Source organism: Desmodus rotundus, chromosome 2 (assembly GCF_022682495.2).
Source record: "Desmodus rotundus isolate HL8 chromosome 2, HLdesRot8A.1, whole genome shotgun sequence".
In the NCBI taxonomy this organism is placed as follows: Eukaryota; Metazoa; Chordata; class Mammalia; order Chiroptera; family Phyllostomidae; genus Desmodus; species Desmodus rotundus.
Genome location: NC_071388.1, coordinates 5,715,091 through 5,735,760, shown reverse-complemented (window position 1 = coordinate 5,735,760; position 20,670 = coordinate 5,715,091). Strand labels below are relative to the sequence as shown.

The 20,670-nt window shown below is 50.1% G+C and overlaps 1 protein-coding gene across 5 annotated transcripts in view; it reads left to right on the top strand.

Moving 5' to 3' along the window:
• Positions 1-20,670, top strand: part of ERG (ETS transcription factor ERG) — a 214,924-nt gene that overhangs the window by 183,384 nt on the left and 10,870 nt on the right. For 4 of the 5 annotated variants that reach the window (XM_053917163.2, XM_053917182.2, XM_024559758.3 and 1 more), the window contains 3 exons: positions 10,980-11,183; positions 11,997-12,077; positions 14,056-14,127. In XM_053917163.2, coding sequence (XP_053773138.1) covers positions 10,980-11,183; positions 11,997-12,077; positions 14,056-14,127 — 357 coding nt within the window. The remainder of the gene's footprint in view (positions 1-10,979; positions 11,184-11,996; positions 12,078-14,055; positions 14,128-20,670) is intronic. The other variant, XM_053917178.2, reaches the window with a different exon arrangement.

Sequence of the window (20,670 nt, the reverse complement as noted above, 5' to 3'; positions counted from 1 at the left end):
GACGCTGAGCCCAAGATGTCCCAGGCATTGGAGAGCCAGGGTTCTGCCCCAGGTCTGGGCAACCCCAGAGTCTGAGTTCGAATCCCTGTTCTGCACTCTCAGAAGCACCTAGGGAAGAACCAGGGTGGTGGGGCGGTGGAATGAGACTGTGACGTTGTTGCAGAGATGCCCAAGTGGCCTTTTCAAAGGAGGCTGACAGAAATAAGGAAGGGGTTCGATGAGATGTTCAAAACAGTCTCTCTGTTGCTCAGCCCTTACCCTTTACGTCTCTGCGATGGCAATGATTTATCTGTTTTGCTGAAAAACCAGAGAAGAGTGGAACTGAAAAGAGCTTAGATTGAGCATGACTGGCTGGGTGGGTGTTGACGAATGTAGAAAAAACCTTTAAGATAGATGATTTTGGTTTGGCTCATTGTGTGTTTAAGAAACCTGCGAGACCCACAGCCCGGTGGGCCCACCGAGAGCTCAGGGTGAGAGTCCTCTATCAGGAATCACACCCTGGAGCTCCAAGCTCAGCCGTTTCCTAGCTGTGGGATCTGGGGAGTCACTTAATCTCACTGTTCTGTATTTCCTTGCCACCAAAATAAGTATGGCAGTGACACCTACTGTGTACGGCGCGGAATAGATTCAATAACAGTGCCTGGGATGTGAGAATTCCTCAAAGAATCGCTGCTCTTCCTTCCTGTTTGCTTGGGCGTTGGGGACAGAGCCCTGGACGCCAGAGCTGGATTGGCAGACACAAGCACGCGTCACGCGTTGAACGGTGCCCCACGAAAAGATATGTGAAGTCCTACCCCCAGTGCCTCTGAACATGACCTTATTTGGAACTAGGGTATATTCAGAATTAATCAAGTCAACACGAGGTCATTAGGGTGGGTTTCATAAGATGATGAGTGTCCATGTCCAAAGGGAAATTTGGACACGGACACACATAGGTGAAATGATGCGAACACGCAGGGAGACGGCCGTGGGACAACAGAGGCAGAGACTGGAGGAACGCAGCTGCGGAACAAGGGGCACCGAGGACAGGCTTCACCGCCGGAGGCTAGAACAGGCGGGACGGGCTCTGCCCAGGGTCTCGGAGAGCGCGGCCCTGCCAGCACCTTGATCGCAGCTGCCTAGCCCCCCGAACTGCGAGACAGTAAATGTCTGTGGCTTGAAGCCACTGAGCTCAGTTACGGCAGCCCTCAGAAACTATCAACAGAACATGCACACCGAGTTACCTCCGGAGTGAGGGGAGGGGCGGACCGAGGACCGAACTCTGGGGATGCCACGTTTCAGGGTCAGAGAAGGAAGACTCTGCAGGGAGAGGCTTTGAAGTGGAACAAGTCACTCGGTGTCAAAAACGGGATGAGCACAAGGAGGGCTGTCGATGAACAACTGAGGGGGGGCTGCAGGGGAAAAACAAACGAAGAAAAGCAAAATCCGAAACCTGGATAATCACTCAGCAGGAGTGGAGAACGGCCCCCTCCAGGAAAACATTTCGGCGCATGAGAATGTGAAAATCTGCTTGGAGCCCACCAGATGTAACTTAGTTGTGTCCTTTTTGAATAAAATGCATACGGAATGGTTGTTTCTCAAGCCCGTTGAGGACAGGCAACTTCCTCACAGGTGTTGGCTCTTTCGTAGGGTCTTGCACAGTTCACATGGGCAGTTCCTTACTGGTAATTGATTAATTAATAAATGAACAAAATAGAATATAACTTACCTAGGTTGGTGACTGCTTTGCAAATGGAAAAGTTCTAAAGTAATAGGTAAAAAAATATGCAAAAAAGGCTCTTGGTTCTAGTGAAATATTGAACTTAAAAGGAACCAGAGATGCTCTCTGTGCAGAGCACCTGGAAATGCTGCGTAGAATCGGACATCCTGTTCGTGCAAAGCTGACTGGGAAGAAACTAATTCCTTAGGGACTGCAAACAAGGAGGGTGCTGAGAAAGAGCAGCCCGTTCTCACGCGGGCACCTGGGCATCTTTGGTGGCATGGATGGGGGTGGGGTGCCAGAGCCTATATCATAATGAGATTGGGGTTTTAAAGGTCAGTTAAGGGCAGGAGATGGGGTCTTGGCCTTGCACACAGCAAGGAGGTGAGCCCGAGTCCCTCCCCAGCCCTTAGACACACGTGTGCTGTGAGTTCCAGCAAGCCCCGGGCTGCGCAATGAACCAGAGCAAAGTGGCCGTGGCTCACGACAACCTCGCATACCTGACAGAAGGACACACAGACTCTGTCTGGAGAGATGTGTCTTCTCTCCAGGCCTTACGCGTTTCTTGCATATACAGACCGGAAGATGCCTCTGTAACCCCAAACAAAAATAGGAAGAAGCTGTCTACCTAGACCAAGATTCAGCAAAAACAACTTGGCATGATTAAATTCTCAAGAACATTGGGTAGTGGAAGTATAGGATAGAGAATATTACGTGAATAGATTTTAAAATGATGAGATACATAGAAGAAGGAACCAAAAGAGAGAAACAAGACAATATGGAAACGAGCAAATAGTTTTGAAGGAGAAGCAGGACTCCTAGAAACACAAAAAGACTCCCAAATTATCAGAAACTCAGATGAGTTAACAGTTGATTTGAAAAAGCTAGAGAGTGAATTAAAGAGTTGATACTGTTCTCAGAGAGCAGCGCAGTGACAAAAGAGATGGAAAATACGAGAAAATGTCAAGAGTAGGAAGGACTACGGTAATGTCCTACGCTGATCTGATAGAAATTCCAGAAAGGAGGCAATCGATAATGAGGGAGGTGAAATGTTTGAAGAGAGGAAAGCCGACTTCCAGAACTGATGAACAAGACCATTTTCCACACAGGGGAAGCACCAGTCAGGGAAGGAAAAATAAGAATCCGTCCACCGCAGCCACACTCTGGTAAGACCGCAGAAGAGCAGAGACCAAGGACGCTGAAGCCAACTAAAGAGAAAAGACGGACCTGCTGAAAACAATGGCTCGTCTCAGGGCAGCGCACTTTTCGACAGCCAAGCAGAGCACAGAGGGCGGTAGAAGGAAACCCCAGTGGCCTGGGAGAAGTGGGCGCAACCCTACCTCTCCTCCGGGCTCCCAGACTTGTTATTGCCCACTAGAGACCCGTTTAGTAGCTACGTGAAGCCAACGGGTTCTTTAGAATAAAGCCTGTAGATGAGTAAAATAAACTTCACAGAAATACAAAGGAAGCAAGTTTACTACAGTGTAGTCTAATCCATTGCATACATTGAAGGTGAAATGAAGATTCTTTCAAAGACAGAGAGTTTGTTGCTAACTTACTCCCAGTTCAGGAAATAACAAAAGATTTAATGAACAGGGAAAGAGAATGGGTCCTAGAGGAAAGGAGTGAGGTAGAAGGAGGAAGTGAGAGCAATGAAATTGGCTCATATAAGGGCAGATTCAGGAGAAAAGGCTGTAAAAGGGCCACCACGCACCACCCCCCCCCCCCCCCCCCCCCCCCCCCCCGCCTCCTAACTGGAGAGCACAATACGAAGGCAGAATAAAAACACCGGACGCCATTCTCCTGGATGATCAGGGATGGCTGACAGGAGTTCAAGATTTCTACATTCCTTGCATTTTTGGGGAAAAGGGTGTATTTAATGATTACATTTATTTTGTTTCAAGATTAACAAATAAAGGAAGTAGAGCCAGAATGTTAAACAGCCAAGCCAGTGGAGGAAAAAAAAAAAAAGGAATGAAGAAAAGTAGATCAATCTATTTAGACATTTGGAAAGGAGAACTAAAGAACAGACAAAGCAAGGTAAATAGAAAGCACAAGATAAAGTTGTAGAAACCAGAGAAATCAGTAACAATAAATGTAAGGAGAGCAAACTTGCTACTAAAGACAGAGAGTGAAAGATTTCTTAAAAACACTCTAAAGTCTGTTGTGTGCTATTTACAAAAATGTGTAACAGCAAACAGGTGGAATAAGACATACTAGTCAAGTTCTAATCAAAACAAAGCTGACAAACATGGAAATAGAAAGCAGGAAGCATTGCTGGAGATAATTGAGGATAATTACGTGATGAAAAAGATTACATTCATGAAAATGTGTAACAGTGAGGGACTTCCATGTGCCTTATCATATACCCTCAAAATACCTAAAGAACCGGAAGGAGAAGCAGACAAATCCACTTCAGTGAGAGATTTTAATTTGCCTTTCTCAGTAACTGATAAATCAATCACATAAAAATTATATATACGTTACCAATTTTGATTCAATGGTTGTTTACAGAAACCTGCGCCCAACAGTTAGAGATACTGCGTTTTTTTTAAACACTCAGGATGCACTTGCAGAAACTGACCATGCAGTAGGACGCCAAAAAAGAAGCAATCAATGCAAAAGATAACCAGTGTCGTGTGACCTCATTCACCGGCCGAAGTGCAATAAAACCCGACATCAGTAGTGATCGGAATGGCAACACTCCCACCCGTAAGTGTGGAAACCAAGCCTTTCAGAAGCGGCCTTGAGCATGGGCTGTAAAGAGGCCACGTTTCAGGTCTGGTGGGCTGACGCTCAAACCCAAGCCGGCTCTCTCTGCGGGGCCTGCCTTACACCTGCGCAGTCTGTCCCTGGGCCGAGGTGAAATGTGAAATTTTTGCAGACTTCTGAGTGTCCGGGACAGCAGACTGGCAGACGTGTCCCGCGCCTGGTTTTATGAACAAAGACCTCACATGGCTGTGTCGTGTCTTAGAGGCACATTTTATTTTAAGGTGTTTGGTTTTTTCATTATTAAGGGTGATTTTTCTGTCTGGAAGCCAGTACTTTGCAGTGATACTGTTCAAGGAAAATGACACCCAGGGCCTGTGTTATCACCAGCCCGGCTGTTGTTCGAGCTCACTGTTGTCCCTTCCCCTCGAGGGCTCTCTGAAACCAGGTGTTGGCCTCTATAAGGGCTTTTGTTTCGTGAAGGTTTACACCGTGCCTTCAGCCATGCAATGTCCTTCAGCTAATTTAAATATGTTCTTCATATCTTCCTGGCAACAGCAGAACTCTACTAGGTCAGAATCCAGTGGCCGAGAACCCCCTACCCTCCGCAGCCCCGGGTACACTAAATAGTGCAACTTCAGAAACTCTATGCTGTGCTCTTATTCATTTTTTAAATTCCCACTTACTGACATAGTGTTCGTAAAACTCTTGGCTATTAACCATGTAATCGAAGATACAGATCAGAGGCTTAGGAGAGAGATGGCTTCTTTCCCCTTCCCCTGTATCTGGGGGTTTCCCACGTGGACGGACGTCCGCGGAGCGTGGAATGATGACGCAGAGGTTTTCAGAACAATTGGACCGCAGGGCTGAAAACAGAACAACTTACCTGCAGGGGCTCATGATTCATCTGACAGAAGCACCTCCAAATGCTTCTTAAAATAAAGTGATAAATCAGACTTTTGCGTTTAAAAGGAAGAGGCTGCCCTGTGATAATAGATTGTTTATTTCATTTTAGCGGAGTTTGCACTGCCGAGCCCAGCGTGTGGCTGCACTATTTCTCTGCAATACGTTATGTTGGCAAAGTGCTTTCACATACAGTATCTCATTTACGTTTCTATTTCCCTAACAGTTCACCCCTTAATTACCCGCCGGCAAAGAAAACACATTCCAGAGAGGTGAACATTGACATCTAATAAATGGTTCAATCAGACCCAAATCTGGGTATTCTGGCTCCCAATAAAGCCTTTTATTTTATCACCAAGTTTGTGGTGCCTGATGTCGTTTAAAACATTCTTTGAGTCCTCATATATTTTCAATGACTCTGAAATTCCTAGATCATAAAGTCCAGCCTTCTTAGCAAGATGTTGAAGGCTCCCCTTGATCTGACCCCAACTTCTGTCTCCATCCCCACGTGTCTGCGGGCGGGAGCCTTCGGAAATCCCCCACCCCGGCCAGGCCCACTGTCTCACGTCTCCCTCGGCGCATCAGGTACCCCACACCTGTGGGCGTGAAGCCGGGCTCCAGCTTTTCCCCTAAACTGAAGGGCTTCTCTCCTGCTTCTGGCAACAGACTTTTTTGTTGGTACGGCCTCATGCCACACACCCCTGGTGAAACCTTCTCCTTTTTCCCTGGCTGGGTTCTGGGGGGCCCTCTCTGCACACACACATCCTGCTTGGAGATACAGTTTTCATTCTGTTCCATGGGTGGTGCTCGCAGCTGCCTCCCTGGGCCGGTTCCCCGCATCTCTTCTCCTTGGCCACCTCTGAATCCCTGTAGTACTTGTGCACATAGGAGATGCTCAGTAACTCCCTCCTGAATTAAATTCATCTCAGTTCTTTTCCTATCAGAGTCTTGAGTTCTCCATGTGGAGGGAAGCCAGGCTCAGCCATAAGTCGTGAGGTTAGGTGACATGTTCCCCGTCGCTCCGCTACTAGGAGGCAGGTGGTGTGATTGCCATATCTGAGCCTGGGCACAGGTGATGCTTTGCTGGGGCTCCTACTGTTGCCTCCTCCCCTTTCTCGTTCACCTGCAGAGTGTGGGTCAGGGAAGGACATGAGGCCCGTGGAATCTTGGGGGGCCTCAGGAACTCCCCTCTGTGATGGCAGGGAGACAAAAGCAAGCCGAAGGGTGAGCTGGGTCCCAACACATTGACCTGGGCCCTAAAACCCTCTGTCTGTAGCCGCGGCACCCGTGCCTGGCCCAGGGAGCTGGGGTGGAGCTCAGCGTGGGCTGTCATGGGGCAAGGCCTGGGCCTCCAGTCTTGTTACTGCTTCCCTGCCCAGAGATTCACTGTGGGTACTTCCAGCTCAAGAGCAAAGGGAGACAGACACCCAAAGGGGAGGGTGAGTCTAGGTGAAGGTAGAAGGAGGAAGAAGTAGGGGGTGCCGTGTGGGCACAGGCGTAGGGTGTTGGTTCAGGGGATGGCAGCTGATGGTGTGTGGCTGTGGACAAAGGGGTGGGGGAGGGACTGGGAGGACATTGGGGCCACGGAACTCAGGGCCAGGTGCTCCATGCTGAGGAGTGAGGGCCTGTCCCTTGCAAATTGTTCTCTGTTACGGCGCCTACAGAGCAGTTCTGGGACAAGGGGGCCCGTGGCAGGTCGGAAAGGAGCATCCTCATTCACCTTGTCGAGGGCCCTGTTTCCTCTCTGTAGTCGTGGTTCATGAACTTATAGGGCAGGGGCGTGGGGACCAAAGCCCAGGCGGCCCCAGAAACAGCCCGGCTTTGTGTGACCTTCTCCTTCCCAAATGAAGCCGTTCCCATTACCAAACTGTGTAAGAAAGTGTGATTACAGTTTTATACCAGGAAAGAAATTTCATAAAAACACTGTAACTACTAAGTATATATATAAATGTGTATTTAATCCTCTATGAGACCTTATTTTGATTTAGAAACAAAGAACACACTTTTTATAAATAAATTTTAACCTAAGTTTTATCTGCTTTTTGTTTGAAAAAAAAATGAAAGAGAAGATACAGTTTAGTGAAAAAGAAAAAATAGCCCCGAAAATCTCTATCGCCTTTCCTGCAGAGACGACCACCGCCACACGGCCGCACGCCGCCCCCCATCGCACCCCCCCAGGCTTTCCCTGCTTGTCTTTGCACTTCTTTGCAAGACATAATGATTCTGCCGTGGGGTTCTCAGACTTTTTAAATTTACGCTACTTCGGACATTCTTTCGTGTCAGTGAATACACTCAGCCGTGTGTGTTTTAGTTTCTAAATATCACCGGCACATCCTGAATGGGCCGCAGCTTCACCAGTTCCGGGTTTGCTGGACTTTTGGGGTGTTTCCCATGTTGTTCTGTTAGAAATAACATCCTTGAAAGTAAGTCATTTCCCACATCCTTTATTGTTTCCTTAGATTAGGATGACTGTCTAGAAGTGGGGTTTTTAGTTCAGACACTGTGCACCTACTTTTTTTAAGAAGCCATTTGAGATGTGTTGCCCAATGCTTCTCTCGCCGGCGAGCCCACCAGCTGTTCCACGTGAGTTTTAGAGACACGAACAAAACTGATTGAGGAATCGGTCTCCGGGGTCCTGCACAAGATTTTCTTAAAGGAGAATGGAATGAGCCATGACAACCTGGCTTGGGGAGGGAAGCCGAAGAACAGGCACATCCATAGAGAGGGGCGAGTGAGAGACTGGACTTTTTGTGGGCTGTCTCCCTGCGGTGTCCATTCACCATTTTAACGTGAACCCAGTGACCTTTGGGGAGCTGTTTGTGTATCGTCCGTACAGTACCCGGTCCTGCCAGTAAGAGGAGGAAATGTACTCCCGGGAAGAACGGGTTTCTAGGCTCAGCCCCACCAGGACACGGTCCTCCCGGGTGTTCAAGACGAAGTGAAACAGCAGAGAGAAGCAGAGCTGGGCTAGCGCCTCGTGGTGGAGTCCAGAGGGGACGCCTTGGGAACAGCTGTCAGGAGGCTCTGTCTGAGCAGTTGCAGCTGTCCCCTCTGCCCAGAGCCGAGGGCGGGGACGACCTGAAGGGAGGGCGTCTGAGGCTACCATGCAACGTGTTTCTGTTTGAGGAATCATGAGTTGTTGTGAGAAAAAAAGTAGAAAAAAAGACCAGTGAGAAGAGTCTGGAGTTTTGAACATTTTGTCCCAAAAAGCAGAGCCCCTATCCAGTGCCTGGGCACCGTCGGGATTCCACTGAGCGGGAGAGAGCCAATCTTCCACGTCCATTTCAGTTTTCAGACTAACAAAGTGCCCCCATGTGGGGGCGTCACAGAAGGGCAGGCACGCCTTCCCATCCGTGCTGCTGTTGGAGTTTCTGCTGGTGCTCTTGTCTATGCAGGGGAGCCAGGCTCCCCTCGGTTTCCAGGTGCTGCGCACTGGTTGCTGGTCAGTGTGCAGGTGTTAGAATGGAGGTTGAAATCCAGTGCAACTGGTAAAGCTGACGGTATGTGTGCCCTGGGACCCGGCAGTTGCACACACAGGCACGTGCCCTGGGCCAGAGCTTCCCTGAGCTTGGTGTGCACACGGGTCATCTGAGTAGTGTGAAAGTGTGGGCCCTGGCTCCGCAGGTCTGGGGTGGTGCCCGAGACTCTGCATTTCCAGTTAGCTCTCAGGTTATGATGATGCCACTGGGCCTCTGAGTAGTGAGGCCCTGGAGTAGGGGGTCTGAACCTGGGCTGTGTGTCAGAATTCCCGGGGAGCATTTCACAGCCCTCTTGTCTGGGCTGCTCACCTCCATAGGTGAGCTTGGAAGCAGCATCTCCCTGTGAGTCCAGCGTGGACCCCAGGCTGCGGACCCATGTGGATTCCTCCACGTGTGCAGCGGGGGTGGACCTGGGGATGTCCGCCAATCAGTAACTCGGACATGTTCCTATGGGGCGGTGCCCAAGAGCTGCTTAAATGGTTGGCTGTACCTCCGTGCATGAACTGGGACACATCTTGAAAACACAGTGCCGAGTGGCACAGCACATCAGACACCGCTCGCGTTAACTTTGAGAACACAGAACAGTGTATCCAGCTGATAAGGTTAAAATACGCAAAGCTGTGTGGGCGCGACGCCAGCCCCCGCTGCAGCGGCCGCTCTGCAGTGTGCAGGAGGGCGTGCGATGCGGGCAGGTTGTACTGGATTTGAAGTGGTTTGGTTCTATTAAAAAAGATAAGGAACAAGAACCATATGATTTCCCTCATGTGGAATATAAAACAGAAGCAGCAGACAAAACAGACAGACTCACAGACACAGACGAGAGTGTGGTGGTTACCAGAGGGGGTGGGTGCTGGAGGGGAGGATGAGGAGGGCCCAGGGGGTCTGACACACGGTGACAGAAGGAGACGGGACGTCGGTGGGTCGGGTGGTGGGGCTCAGGAGGATGTGCAGGTGATGTAACATACAACTGTGCATCTGAGACTTAAATGAGTTCTTAGCCACCGTCACCCCGTACATTTAACTTAAAAAAAGGTATGAAAGAGAAGGGACTGAGTGACAGCAGGGAGGGAAGGAAGAGAACTGTGGTACTGTGACTGCTGTTCGGGTCTGTAAACTTAATCCATTTCGACAGCACACGACCCGTCCCACTCGGGAGTAGCCTGAGACGTGAGCAACACCGAGCGGGCTCGATGAGCTAGAAAGTGATTCAAAGGGATGATTGATTCCCACACCAGGATTTTTCACTCCCTGTGGTCAGAACATCCTGGCCCGCCTGACCCCTGCGGGCCTGTCCGCAGAGCGAGGTCAGGGCTCTCGCTTTACATGTAAAGCAGACAGAAAAGAGAAGCAGCCTCGGGCGGCCGCAGCCAGCTGGCAGACGCTGACTCCTGCTCCTGCCCAGGTGTCTGTGGGAGGAGCCCGTCTGCCAGGGAGCGCCCTGCGTGCCCAGCCCCCAGGCCGTTGGTGATTCTGTTGGGCACAGCCTGCTCCTTCTCCCCAGGGCCCTGCCCTCCTAGCCCTCCCAGGGTCCCCTCCCTGCCACAGCAGTGGAGCGTGATGACATCGCCTGCATCCTGTGGGCGCCTGGGCACCACAGCTGTGGAATGAGTCCCCGGGCAGCCCTGTCCCTGCAGGTGCGAGTTAGTGGCAGAACCAAGTTCTCTGCGGGAAAGGCGGGTAACTGACAGCTCCCTCTCGGAAACACAGCTCCCAGCCGGTGCTGGGGTTGGGGTTTACTCACCCGGTACTTTCTTCCCAGTCCTGTGGTCAGAGTTTTTCAGTATTCTGTATAAATACTGGTTTGGATCTTTTGGAATCTGTCATTAGCATCTTCCTGATACATGCTGCTAACTCATGATTCTATATAAAGATACCAGTGGTTTTCTAAGGAAATTTTCCATTTGTATGTATTGATTTTAAGTGAATAAATTAAAATGAAAATAAATGGGGGAAAAAACCGAATACCCCACCCCCATCTCTACAGGAAACTTGAGAGTATTTGAGCAACAGAGGGGCAGGCGGGGTGAATAAGCCTACACCTCCAGAGCAGTTCACTTCAAGGACAGACAGGCTCTGGCTTGAGGTGCAGCAGCAGGGGTCGCGGCTGGCGGGAAACCCGACTGAGACCTGCCTCCGCCCTGGACGTTGGTCTCCCAGAGCTGACCTAGTCTGTGCCCCTCCCCTTGCAGATCCCACGCTGTGGAGCACAGACCACGTGCGGCAGTGGCTGGAGTGGGCGGTGAAAGAATACGGCCTCCCAGACGTCGACGTCTTGCTTTTCCAGAACATCGACGGCAAGGAGCTGTGCAAGATGACCAAAGACGACTTCCAGAGGCTCACCCCCAGCTACAACGCCGACATCCTTCTCTCCCACCTCCACTACCTCAGAGAGAGTAAGGTGGTCCCCACTCAGGACCGAGGTCACTGCCACTGTGGTCCTCATCGGCCTGAGTGGCACAGGGTTCTGTCCGACAGTGCCTTTCCGCCCTACCCTGACCCCCGCTCTGGGTCTGAGAGAGCCGGTTGCTTAGCAGGCGATGACTTAGTGAACACGCGCTGCGAAGTAGTCGGCACCGCCACCAGAAGCCAGAAAGTCACCTGAGCCTTCAGCTGCCTCCCTCAGGGCCCCTGGTTAGCAGGTCAAAGGGAAAGGAAGCTTTCCCTGGTCACAGGTTATTTTGTGTCCCTGGTGCCCCAAAGGCACTAGAGACATAAGGAAAGGCTCCCCCCGGGATGGGGAGCAGGGGTTCACCTTCCCTAAAGCTAAACCAAGGCCCCCCGTGAACACGTCATGAGGGGCGTCTTCACCTGGTCTCTGCGAGGTGGCCGAGCCTCACCCAACGGGCATGAATGGCACAGTGGCACTTAGAGGCGTGAACCCACCAAGTCTGCTGCATGCTCTCGTCTTCCAGACACCAGGCACGGTCCGGGGGAGGCGGACGCGGTGCGACCGTGGGGTGGTGGAGGCTCTGGTGTCAGTGCTTTGCCTGGCGTCCCCACCACGCACTCCCAGAGTCACATGTGGGCGCCCCTCTAGGTTTTAACACGCTAACAAGTGGCAGGGCCATGGAGAGATTTCCAAGCAGCCGGTGATATTAGGGCGGGGCTGGGGGGTGTTTTTCTTTCTTCTTTCTTTTTTTTTAAGGAAGGTAATTCTCTCTCTCTTTTTTTTTTTTTTCATTTTGATTTGCTGTTTTGTTTTGTAGCTCCTCTTCCACATTTGACTTCAGATGATGTTGATAAAGCCTTACAAAACTCTCCACGGCTAATGCATGCTAGAAACACAGGTAATGCTGGCCCTGCCCCTCCCCCCAGGACCAGCGTAGGGCCCGGCCCGCAAGTGGCACGCTGTAAAGGTGGAGCGTGGGACGGTCAGTGCATCAGGAAGGCAGAAGGCACAGGTGGATGCTTGAGGGGTTTTGACAGGTAGGAGGCTCTGTGCTAGAGGTACCACGGCCGAGAGGCAAGGGGCGCCCTTTGGTTTCTGTGCACTCCCCACTTTCCTTGACAACCAAGAACTTTTAACCAGGAGATGTGCAGAATTGGCCTTCCCCGCAGCCTTAGCTCTCATTGCTGGATTCCAGCCTGCTACTATTAGTCCCCAAGTGCGCACTGTGCTGACTGTAGACACTGAGAGCATGTTCGATGTAAAGGGGCCCTTAGCATTCTTCTTCTTCTTCTTCTTCTTCTTCTTCTTCTTCTTCTCTTCCTCTACCTCCTCCTCCTCATTCTTCTTCATTTTTACTCTTCAAGGAGTGTTGACTAGGACAAGCAGGACTTTTATTTTTTCCTTGTGGGTAGAGTTTTAGGCCACTTGTCTTGACTTAGGTCTTCCGGCACAGGCTCTGCACATGGGTGAAAGGCAGGCGGCGGGACTGTCGGTACTTTCTGCGAGCGTGTGTTGAAAGGGAAAGTTACCATTTTGGGGGATGTAAAATGAGTTACTAACCGGATACTTGCTCTTCTCTCTCTAACCACGGAGTCTACATTTTGTTTGTTTATTTTTTGCCTGAGCCTAGTAGCGTGTAACATAGTGCTTCATCCAGGCTAACCTCCCTCCCTCCCCTCCTAGCAGAGGCTCAGAGTAGAGGCTGAGCTTCCCACGGCCAAATGTGTCCGTGGCCGGCCTCCGTCTCCTCCCTCCTGTGGCAGACAGCTGCACACTCATGGCCACAGGCTGCTCCCCCACTTCTCAGCCCACACAGACCCTCTGCCCCCACGCAGGCTGGGGATGCAGCCAGCAAGGGCCAGCAAGGCTTAGGTTACCCAATGTGAGCAAACGAGCCAACTCATGGTCAGCCCTCCCATAGCAACACAGCGATGTGCCAGGTATTTGCCATTTTATTTTAAAATGCATCACGTGAGTCCAGGTTTGAGTATTGCAATGAAATTGCTACTTGGTCTTCATTCTTAGTATTCAGAACATTGTGCTTTTAATCTAAAGTAAAAAAGAAAAAAGTGCTTTGGGTGGGTAGAATACTTTTTCAGTGTAGGTTATACTCATTAGCCTAGTAATAGCCTTGTGGCCAGAAATAACAAATAACTTAGACAAAGTAATTTCCCCCTCTTAGGAAACACCTTTGAGCTATACATATTGTCTGATAATTTCATGGTCATTAAAAAAAAACAGTGAGTGAAAGTTTCTAGAAATCCCTGATTTCATTATTTTTGTTATTGTTAAACACAGAAGCAGTCAAAGACCAGGAAAACCACCCCCAAAAGGACTGAGCTGAAAAAGGGAACATTTTCTGCTAATGCATGCATGTTGATTGAGAGACAGAAAGGAAAAACATCCATTTGAATGGAGATGTGGATTAATTTCTAATCAAATCCATATATCCTCCGACAAAATACCTATAATTCTTTGGTACTACTTTCCAAGGGCTCTGTAAAATGTTTTACAGGGTTTTTATTTTGGGGGGGCAGGCGGGCAATTTCAAAATTAAAACACACACCATATAATTTTTTAATAAACCAAGACTGCTGGGCGTGCGGTGGGGACATCGGAATGAGCTTCAGCAAGAAGCTGTGAAATCCAAACCCAGGACACCTGCTAAGCAAAGGGACTCAGTAGAGTCTCGTGTCTGCTTCCATCTTCGGAATCTGCTGCTGACACGGTATTGCCCTCTCCCCCTGGAACCTGGGTTCCAGCAGGCCCTTCCCTTCTCGTCACAGGGCAGAGCAGGCGGGCACTGTTGCTGAGAGGGACCACCGACGACCACCGCGGAGGACCTTCACTTGTTCTGTCTTTCCTTTTGTCCGCAGGGGGTGCAGCTTTTATTTTCCCCAATACTTCAGTCTATCCTGAAGCTACGCAAAGAATTACAACTAGGCCAGGTAGGAAACCATCCCTGTGCGCTCTGTGCATTGAGAGACATCCCAGGAGGGCCCGTGAGATCCGGGACCTAAGTCACGTGGTACCAAGAGAGCCCCTCCGCCAGTCGCTGCAGTTCGGAGCCCAGTCAGAGAGGCCGGTTCCTTCAAAGCCCACGCTTGCTGCCCCGTGTAGTCCCTGTGGCGTTCACAGCAGATCAGCCCCTTAACTAGCTGGGGGGCAGTCGGACAGGCAGAGACAGCATCCTGGGTGCCTGGCAGTCAGGACCCCGCCTGTTTTTGAGTTAACTGAAGGACAGAAGTGTGAATATTGCTTCTCAGGGGAACAGCGCAGAGCAAGAGGAATTCCCATAAAACCAGCGACATTTAACCAATAGTGCTAATTGACTGCAGAGCCGTCAGAGCAGGAGGGGAAGGAGTTCTCCCCTCCATCAGAGGAAGAAGGGGGCTCTCCAGACAAGGAACGGCCTGCCTGAGACGTCTGTCCCCTTGCCAGGCTTACAATAGTGCCATGACCTAGCTACTGTCATGCCAGCCTCACAGCTGAGCAAACCGTGATTCAGGGTGGCGGGCTGGTTTCGCACGTTCTCACACGGACCTAGAACCCATGTCTTCTCAGACTCAGGCTGCTGCCCTTGGCCCTCGGTCTCATGTCCAGCTCCACACATCTCAGTTGGAGTTCATGGAGGCACTAAGTTTGCAGCTACTGTTTCCTTCCAGTGGGAAAGACTGGGGGTGAGCGAGCTAAGGAGAATGAGTGAGTCGGGAAGCTCCTCAGTGCTGTTCTCGCGGGGCACTGGCCTGGGACTGCCCCAGGGGGTTCAGGCTGGTGATTTTCGCCTTAACCTCAGAGAAGACGCTTGCTCCCCTGTCCCCAAGAAGCATGGTGGGAAGGCTCGGCCAAGGGCTCCCTTAGCTCCGTCCCGTGAGGGGTTGTGCAGGCCACTTAACCCAGGGTCCAGAGTAAAGCAGGCTGGCCCTCTGGAAACCACCCTGTGTGCCAAGCATGGAAAATACTGAGGCCCGTGTTCCTTCAGCTCTGGAGAGTTCTGAGTTTACTGCTGGATAGTGCATCCTTGGGAACACTTAGGGAGAGTGAGAAAACCACACGATTTGGTGAGCATTTAAAAACACTTCCATCCTTACTTAAAAATAATGAATATGTCAACACGATCTACAAAACCGTTAGCCAGAGTTGGTTGGTTTGTTTGAAGCTATCTCACAGAGGCCTCGGACAGGGTTACAAAAGCCAGGGACTGTGAGCTGGCGTTGAGTTGTATTAAAAGACTACATCACTGGCCAGATGAGCTGGTACAGCCCGGAGGTCGGAGTAGCCTGGTGGCTGCTTGTTGCTACACAGATACAACAGTGGATCCTGGAACTACTGTTTTTCATATTTGAGGAACTGGTGAATTTGGAAGATATGGCCTGGCCAGGTCTAAGGAGTGGCCAGGAGGGTGGCGGCTGGGTCAGCATCCCTGTGCTTCAGCCGAGGGTGGTGACCCAGGTGGCAGATTCAAATGCCCCTCCTGCGGCCCTAAGGGTGCTCTTCCTTGTGTCCCTCATTTGCAATCACACTTCCTTATTTCCATTACCAGCAACATATGTTTCTGAGACTCTCTCAGTTTGTGTCAGAAAACACCTATTTTGATGACAGCTCCTGCAGTTATGAAAGGAGGTCCAAATCATGGCGTCTGAGCCAAAAAGAATTGCAACCAGACCGAACAAGCAGAGAACGCTTTGCCGTGTGCCAGATTCAGGGACTGGACCTCAGAGAAGAGAACTACTTGTAGGCATCGCGTTGCAGGAAGGGTCTTGGGAGTGCAGCAGCTGGTAATAGTGTCCGTGGAGAGCGGTGTGAAGGCTCAGGGGGGGGTTGGGCGTGGCCAAGCTGACGCCCAAGGCCTAATGAGTCACTGGGGGAGGGGGAGTCACCAGGAGTCCGACTGCGTCCCTGTGCTCAGTGGGCATCTTTCTGCTTTCAGAGAAGCTGACTCTTGACTCTTTGGGAGAGGTCCTGGAACCCTTGGGGGTAGAGACTCGAGTTTCTGTTCGCTTGCACTCTCCATTGGCGGTGTTGTGATCTCCAAGTCCACTCCTGCTCCCTACTCCCACCTCCACACACACAGAGCACTCCTCCACCCACCTGTGTCATCCTGCAGAGTCCTGCTCCCCAGCCCCTTCCTTCCCTCCCTGCCCCAAGCCACCCATCCCTGGGCCGCTACCCCCATCCACCTTGCTGGGGTCGGACTTCCCAGATGGATCCCTTATTCCAGAGTGCCCTTGCTGCTTACCCTGTCAAGTCACTGTGTCATCTCAGTTTCACCCCGCAGTTGGCCAAGACTGCTGTGGAGACCTTACAGATAACCACATATGGACATTCTACCCTTTGCTCATGCTCATCCCTTCCTTTCCTGTGCTTGTTCTGTGAACTTTTCCCAAATGGTCCTGAGTCGGAGTGTACCCGGATGCCTTTGCCATAAATTAGCATTCGTAGCGGTCTCTCCTCCCCTCTCACAAAGTGCTAGCGCACAGGCACATCACTTTACATTCTGTTTCTGTGATCTTTTTTTAGGGTGTTTCGCGTGTTTCTCAAGTCATCAGTTACTGCTGTCAGAAACCTTTCCCCATCTCCTTTGTAAGCACCCTCCTCTGCTGAACACATGCCTTGGGAGTCGTGGCCCCTGGAGATCTTAGGTGGCGTAAATAGGGACAGTTCTGACTCGCAGGAACTTGCAAGCTGGTTTCTGATCTCGGGATGTGCCACCCCACCTGGCATCTTAGGAGCAGTGTATGGGAAAGCTCTGGTGTGTGCCTAGGAGGATGTTCTGTAACTTCAGCCTCCCCTCCTCAATCACCATGGCAACCCAGGCATCGTGATACCCATCTGGGTAGTTACCAGAAGAGAATAGAGAGGTGAGCCTGCAAGTGCAGCCTTGACTTCCACTTCCAGCTGCTGCTCTTCAAGGGTTCCTTGGATTCCGAATGGCTCCTCCACTGCAGTTCGCAGCTGAGCGTGTTCGGCATCGCCAGCCAGAGCCAGGCAGCGTGGTGACGCACCTTCCCCTCTGCCAGATGGCCTGTGAAGCTGTATCTTAGCAAAGGCTAAGCAGGAGTTCCTTGCTTTTTCCGTACCTATAATGTAACCAGAGGTCTGCAAACCTCGACAAGAAGGGAATGTGAAATGCCCCCGGATCTCCGTTCTTTGAGGGAGGATTTTGGCAGATATGGAGGAAAACAAGAGAACAACTTACTTGTCTCAGGGTTGACTCTTTTTTTTTAAAGTCACATCTGACTTTTTTATTTTTAAAGATTTTATTTATTTATTTTTAGAGAGAGGGAAAGGCAAGGAGAAAGAGAGGGAGAGAATCATCAGTGTGTGGTTGCCTCTCATGCACCCCCTACTTAGGACCTGGCCCAAAACCCAGGCATGTGCCCTGACTGGGAATCGAACCAGTGACCTTTTGGTTCACAGGCCAGCACTCAATCCAATAGCTACACCATTAGGGTTGACTCTTAATCTTCCTCCTGTTAAACTGGTGTTTATAGATTGGTCCTGGGCAACAGCACTTGGTCCTTCTGTCTTTGCTGTTGGCATCGAAGTTCATTGAGAGCCAGCAAGTCTCATTCTTTACAGTCCAGCCCAGCTTGGGACCTCAGAGGAACTTTGTAACATGGGACGGGTCCTGCGGAATGAGCACGACTCCCACGAGCCAGGTTCCGGCCCTTTTGAAAATAAAGCGGGCCGGTGGCCGTCCAGAGGACTAGAAGGCTGTTCTTCAGTAAGCTTGAGAATGGAGAGTGTAAAACTTGGTGAATGAACTCTGCAGGAAGGGCCGGGAAGGCGTTGTATTGATTACTTGATATCCAGGGAGAGGTAGGTGGGGGGAGGAGACCCCTTCAGAACCTGGAACTGATCCAGCTCCCAGTAAATGAACAGAGGGGCGGATATGGAAGAACCAACACTAATCAACCCCGCCTACATGTGGCTTCATGTTTATTGGTCCAGATCATGGCATGTGCTTGCTTCTATGTGACCCTAAGCTGCCTATGAAATGGCTTTTATCAAGTTCAGTTCTTACACACAGTCTTTTACAGGAAAAAAAAGAAAACCCAGCTGGATCAATGCCAGAAATATACCTTCCCCAAAGCAGGACCTTCTGCCAAGGGTTTGAATTAATTACCTTGAAGATCAAGGTTGAAGAGAAGTGGGAAGTGTATTGAAATGGCCACTAAGAATTAAGTGTAAAATACATCCTTTTTAGAAGTCCTCTGATCTGCTATCAGTAAGGGACAAATAGCAAATGTACCTGTAGTAGCAATGTTTCCAGCAGAATCCACTTCTGCTTTGAGGGGTGAAGCTGCTGATGAGGCCCGTGCTAGTCGCGTCTCATCTCCGCGAGGCCGAGTTCAGGGCTTCGCATGTCCCATCCTGCGGGAGGGGGCTCGGTGCCCACGGCATGGGATCGGCAGCTGAGAAGGAAGCACTGGCCCAGACTTTCATGAAGGCAAACAAGAGCCCGCTTATCTTCCACGGCAGTATGTTTCTGAACATGTTAGTCATTGTTCGTATAAACATCTCAGATTCTTGGCTAACTGTCAGACTTGGTGGTGTTTGGGTCCTGACTTATTTTCAAGGGAGGATGGGCTTGGTTGTACACCCTACAAAGGATTTTATGAAAAAAAAATAGTTTCAAAATATTTTTCTATTAGTAGTTTGGAGTTTAATTTTTTCCAGTCACGTTTCATGAGCAACACTGTTTCTTATGTTTAAAATAGTAGCCAACTGACCTGCTGACACTTGCTGTTAATTCCACTAGTGCTCTTGTATCTCAGGTAAAACCGTTCAGTCTAGAACCCTTTCCACATATTTCTTTATTGGTATCGACATACTCAGGTAGTGTTTCTGAACATTTTCTGTAGGAACACAGCGTTCTAGAAAAGAGAGGTGGAAATGTCTAGAACAGGCATTCTCGAATGTCAGTGTGCAGCCAGGTCACCTGGGATCTTGCTAAAATGCTAGACTCTGAATCTCCAACAAGCTCCCAGATGTTGTTGGCATTGCTGGTCTGCGGACCACGCTTTGAGAAGCAAGGGGCTCGGACGTGTTTCTGTGTGATCTTGCTTTCTCACGTGGTAAGCAGAAGCCCCTGGTTGGTGTGCGTGTCGGCTCCAGGACTGGGCTAGATGCTGTTGTGATCACCTCGCGGGTAGATTTTTTTGGTTCTGAGACAGTCCTCAAACTGAGACTCTGGCTAACCACGCTTTAGACAAAGTGCAGCTGGGTGGGAATCTGTATGCAAAGTGCTCCCGGAGACTTAAGTTGAAATTGCTTTGTAAATCGATAGCAGCCGCCGATTTAATGCCCATGTGCAGCCCCACCACCAAAAAAGTGAGACTTTGAGGAGTTGGGTGGGAACAGCTGGCGGTCCAAAAATGCGAAAGTGCCAGCCCACTGGCTGTGGTGAGCCACAGCAGAGTCCAAAAAGAAAAAACATGTAGCTCAACCAAAGCTCCAGAGGGTAGGGTTTCGCCAGCCACACACACCAGTGGAGACACGTGTAGCCAAGCAGACCGAATACATTACAGCCACTCTGTGTTGAATTTCACGTTGCATTTCACCGCTTTTCTCTTTGGGATGTGAAAATAGGAAGAGACACATCTTCTGCAACATAGTCCAGCTTTTTGAAGGTTGACCCACCAAATTTACAATTTTAAATAAGGTTTAAATGATCTGTTTAAAGACAGGCTCAAAACAAATTACACTGAGCTGCCCTCCCAGGGAGACTTCGTAGCCATCTGCAGGCGTCTGGCAGCAGATACGTGCGGAAATATCTGGCTGCGGCTCTCTCAGTTGGTCCAAAATGACACACGGCATGGAAATGAGACCCATCGATCCAAGATGTAGTTTTGAAATGGTTCGGCAGGTAGAAACAGCCTTATGCCCACACGGTTCGAGCATGTGTAATAACGTTCCTGGAATACATTATATTTTTGAAAGAAACCTAAAATGACTTAGAGCCTTCACAACCATTAACAGAACTTGCACGAAGGATGCAGAAGTAGTTATGAAACTTGCATATGCAAAGTGCATAAAGATTTATGGGACACGAGATAACGCATGATAAATACAAAGAAATTAGTGGCCTCTACTTAAGCTCTCACACTCATTGCTACTATGTTGTGAGCACGCTACTACCTCAGGCTTGCAATTTATTTCATGTAATGTATTTTAGAAAAATTCTAAATTCATTTAGAGAAGAAGAAAGTAGACATGGGCACAGAAAAAGAAGAAGACAGTTAAGATGGATTTAACATAAATGGGTGAGGTGATGAAGAGAGAGTGAGGGGTGGCTGGGGCGGCGGCTGGAAAATACGGATCAGAAGACGGTGCGTGTTTGTGAGGAAGGAGGGGGAACAGGAACGTTGTTTGGTGGATTGAGGTGCAGCCCTCAGACAAGAATGGTGGTTGGTCAGCGGGCGGGCTCTGTGTCAGATGGGTCCTGAAAACCAGAACGGGGTGCAGATAGGTTGGTCCCATCTGGG